General features: G+C 39.6%; 1 protein-coding gene across 1 annotated transcript; it reads right to left on the bottom strand.

Annotated features, from left to right (window-relative positions):
• Positions 1–3,105: 3,105 nt before the first annotated feature.
• LOC108557626 (RNA polymerase II elongation factor ELL-like) lies at positions 3,106–3,968 on the bottom strand (the record flags this gene model as incomplete). The annotated part of the gene is made up of 3 exons (XM_017914221.1): positions 3,106–3,360; positions 3,518–3,689; positions 3,751–3,968. Coding segments are annotated over 3 exons (558 nt in total), but the record flags the coding sequence as incomplete, so codon positions are not given.
• Between the last annotated feature and the right edge of the window lie 3 nt (positions 3,969–3,971).

Raw genomic sequence — 3,971 nt, 5'->3', positions numbered from 1 at the left:
TCACGCTCTCCGCACTCAGGTTCTCGTTGCTCAGTATCGTCGTCTCTGTTGTTTTCAGTTTCCCCCCTCACACCCAATGACTGCGGCTTTTTGAAATTAGAAGTCGCGTTCAACTCGTACTCCGACCCGGTTTCACTCTTATCACCACTGTTTATCCTACTCGTAGCGGGTCTCCCCCTTTTCCTCTTTGTCGGCTGATGGGTAGACTCACTGGCTGAGCCCTGCGACGTGATGTGCAAGTGTTTTATAATTTTAAAAAAAATAACTAACTTAAAGAGAACATAAAAACGAAGCGCAGTCTAAATGTTTGGTGCAATCTCACGTTCGTGCCTGCCGGTTCGCATAAGAATGCGGGGCCCTCAATGGTTCATTCGGCACGCTCCTTGGAACCGGTATTTTGAGCGGGTTTGTTGTTGCTTTCTTGTTCTATGTCTTCAATCTGTGATTTTGTATCCATTACATCATTTTTATTTTGAATATGTTGATGTTATTTTTCATTCTTATTTCCTCTGGGACCCTGTTATATTACATAACGCCCTGCACCAGCAAACTCCTGTTCAAGTTGCTTTGGGTACTAATTTTTTTTACTATTTTGTGTATTAATATGTTTGTCTGTGCTTCTATCAGTGTCCCCACATACGGTATTTGTGTGTCACGGCTATTTGGAAACATTATTATTTTTAGCTTTGTTTGTTGCTTTTGTAATGCTTTTATATTTTCCTTTTTTTGTGTTTCCCCACACCGCCAAACCATAGCACATACTCGAGGTAAACACACTATGATTTAGTGCCACCTTGTACTTGGCCGGGAGAAATTTGTTTATTTTTGTTACACAGCCAATTATCGCAACACTTCTTTTGTATGCTGATGTTACCGTTCTAATCCAGTTTGTTGTTAAATAGTATTCCCAAGTGTCTTTCTTGTTCCACTTGGTTTAAGTTGATATTATTTGTGGTGATTTTTAGTTGGATCTTTCTAGCATTTTTTTGTTGTAGTATTATATAATGTGTTTTTGTCTCGTTTATTGTTAATAGATTGGCATCGTACCATGTTTGTACTTTAATTATGATGTTGTTAATGCTGGTTTGCAACGCAGTCTCCTCCCTGTATCCGTACAGAATACATGTGTCGTCAACATACATGTATATGCTTCCATCTAATTTAATGTCAGCTATGTCGTTTGTATATATACTGTACAGTGCAGGAGCAAGGGGGACCCCATAGCCGCTGCACTCGCTGAGGCCTGCTTGTAAGGTAAGACTCGAACACAGGCAGCGCTGTTTGAGTCTTATCTTACCTCGATTTTCTGGAGTAATCTTTATATTGATATTTACAGTTTGATTCTATAACAATATAATGAAGAATAAACAACATCATCATATTCATATTTATATTTACATGATTTATGTTGTGACTATTGTAAAATAAACATATACATCATTTATTTTATGTCATATAATTTTATTCACAATCTGTTCATCAATGTGAACATTGAGTATATTTAAGATCGCGGTTGACATTAAATAGATAATCTTTCCCGGTGGATAGTTACCTTTAAGATGATTTTGATTTTAATTTGTTGGTTGGCTGTCGTCTTCTAGGTTAACTTCAGTAGTATATTGATGCTCTGCGATTCCACTATTTCCTTTGACTGTGAATCTGCTGCTATCCTTAACACTGTCATTGTCCACCGAATTGGCTGAAGGTCCATATGCTGAACCTCATTCATTTGACTGTCCATCTGCGATGAACGACGGCCCTATTTCTGCAAGCACCGAGAGGGCTCATAAAGGGCCTGGCTTGACCAGGATCCGAACCAACGCCCACAAAATTGTGAGTAGGGCGACTTAACAATTTGGCTATTAGTCGCCCTTCTGATAAAATATAAAGAGAGAGTTTTTTTCCGTTTACCCCAATCTCTGCCCAGAAGCCAATGTAACTTTTTAACCGTCAGGCCGTGCTGTTTCCTTTTGGTAGCTATATTCTTCTTCCACCTTAGACTTCTGTCGAGATGCATTCCAAGGAATTTGGCTTCATCCACTTGCGGTAGTATGCCGCCATTCAGGGCAACCGGGGGTAGGTTTGACGACGCATATTGCCGATGCCATCGGTGCATTCCTGTGAGATACCAAGACCGCAGTGTCATCCGCGAATGTGGCTACAGTGGTCTGCTGCGATGTTGGCAGGTCTGCTGTGAAGATTAGGTATAAGAGTGGTCCAGCCACGCTTCCCTGAGGAACTCCGGACACTACAGTCATGGGCAGGTCACCTCATCATTGTATTTGATCTTAAAGTACCTACCAGTCAGGTAGCCAGAGCCTCAGTCTTTGTATCAGCAGCACACCTATGCAAAAATAAATCCTTATTTACAAATATCAATAAAATCCATCCACCCATCCGAGCCATAGGGAATGTCAAGATATTTGCAAATTCAGATAACTTTTCGAAACTCTATTATATGTCACAAAGCTAGTGGAAAGTGACCACACTGTTAAATTCCAACGACAAGGTGCTGTCATCAAGGACGAACAAGGCAACGTTAAGCTGCCTCTCATGGAGGAGCTCGATAATTCCTGACGTTCACAGAAGAATACAGTCGTTGGACAGACGTCTACTTCCTAAGTAACAAGGACGAAGTTATCGAAAAGTTCAAAGACTACAAGAGTCACGTCGAAAATCAAACCGGATGGCAAAGAATTTTGCAACGCCCAGATGGAAGACCTATTGAAACGAAATGGTCAGAGACGACTCACTACTCCATATACCCCATATTCGGAAACAAAACAAAAATGCACTGATTAAGTCCACTTCGTAAATAATACAAACATAATAATAAAAAATAGTAGTTTTAATAATCATTAATAAAATTAGAAAAAATAAATAAAATAAAACTTGATTCTTTAGCAGGTCCCACTCGAAAATAATTAATTACACACTACATATCAAAATATACATAATATATGCCATATATATGGGATAGACTCTAGTTGTTTGATTTATATCTTAATAGAGAGATTAGTTTTGTAGCTGCCAATCAATCAAACAAAACACCACTGATTATTGTGTCGTATGAAGCACTCGTGAAAGAAAGATGGTCCCGTTGCGTCGTCGTCCATTGGTGGTAATTGTAGTTGTCCGTAACGTATATGATGATCGGTTACATGTCATTGACCAAAAAGCCGCAGCCCACTATCAGTACCTGATATCACTCTGGTCGGTGTACATCTGATTGTAATCAAAGACGAGTTGGTTTATGTGCGACAGCTTGTCATGTAGGTACTGGAACCGATTTTTAGCACGTTGTGCTTCTCTGTCATTTTTGGTGTCTTGATACTCCCTCAGTATCTGTCGTTGCAAATCCTTATGACATAACATTAATTATTATTTTGTTGAAGTGGTAATATATAATTACATTAAAATGTGTATTTGATGATCAATTAATTCTAAATGTGTACCGCGAAAAGTACTATTTTAGTGAAAAGTTAATAATAAATAGAAAAAAATAAGAATGACTTACTTTATATTGTTCAGTAGATGTATCCTCCGTTTTGAGTCTGTCCTCGAGTTGGGTAAATCTATTTGAAACTTGTTTGACGACGCCATACAGCTCCTTATACTCCTCGTAATGTTTATTAAAATCCGTTTTGTAACGGCGACGCTGCTCAATGTTCTTAATAATAGCATATTCTCTGTAGACGTAAGATGGATGGATGAGTGATTGTCGAAAAGAACAGAAAAAACTATACTCACTTTACATAATCAGGAAATTCGTCGGTTTGCGGAGGCAGCGCTATATCTGATTGGCTGTCCGGGATAACGTGCGCGATCTTGTTCTGCGTGCTGGAGGAAACACGTCCACTGCCGTAGTGGCCATCCTTCTTGCCATCCTCAAACTTGGAGCGCCTGCCATTCAGCAGACCATTGTTGGCGGCCGTCCTGTCTACTAGCACTTCCTTGGCGGCGTATTTCTT

The sequence above is a fragment of the Nicrophorus vespilloides genome, unplaced genomic scaffold, assembly GCF_001412225.1.
Source record: "Nicrophorus vespilloides isolate i.1.1-1 unplaced genomic scaffold, Nicve_v1.0, whole genome shotgun sequence".
NCBI lineage: Eukaryota > Metazoa > Arthropoda > Insecta > Coleoptera > Silphidae > Nicrophorus > Nicrophorus vespilloides.
Note: the sequence above shows the minus strand (reverse complement) of the source record. Positions and strands in the feature narration are given on the sequence as shown.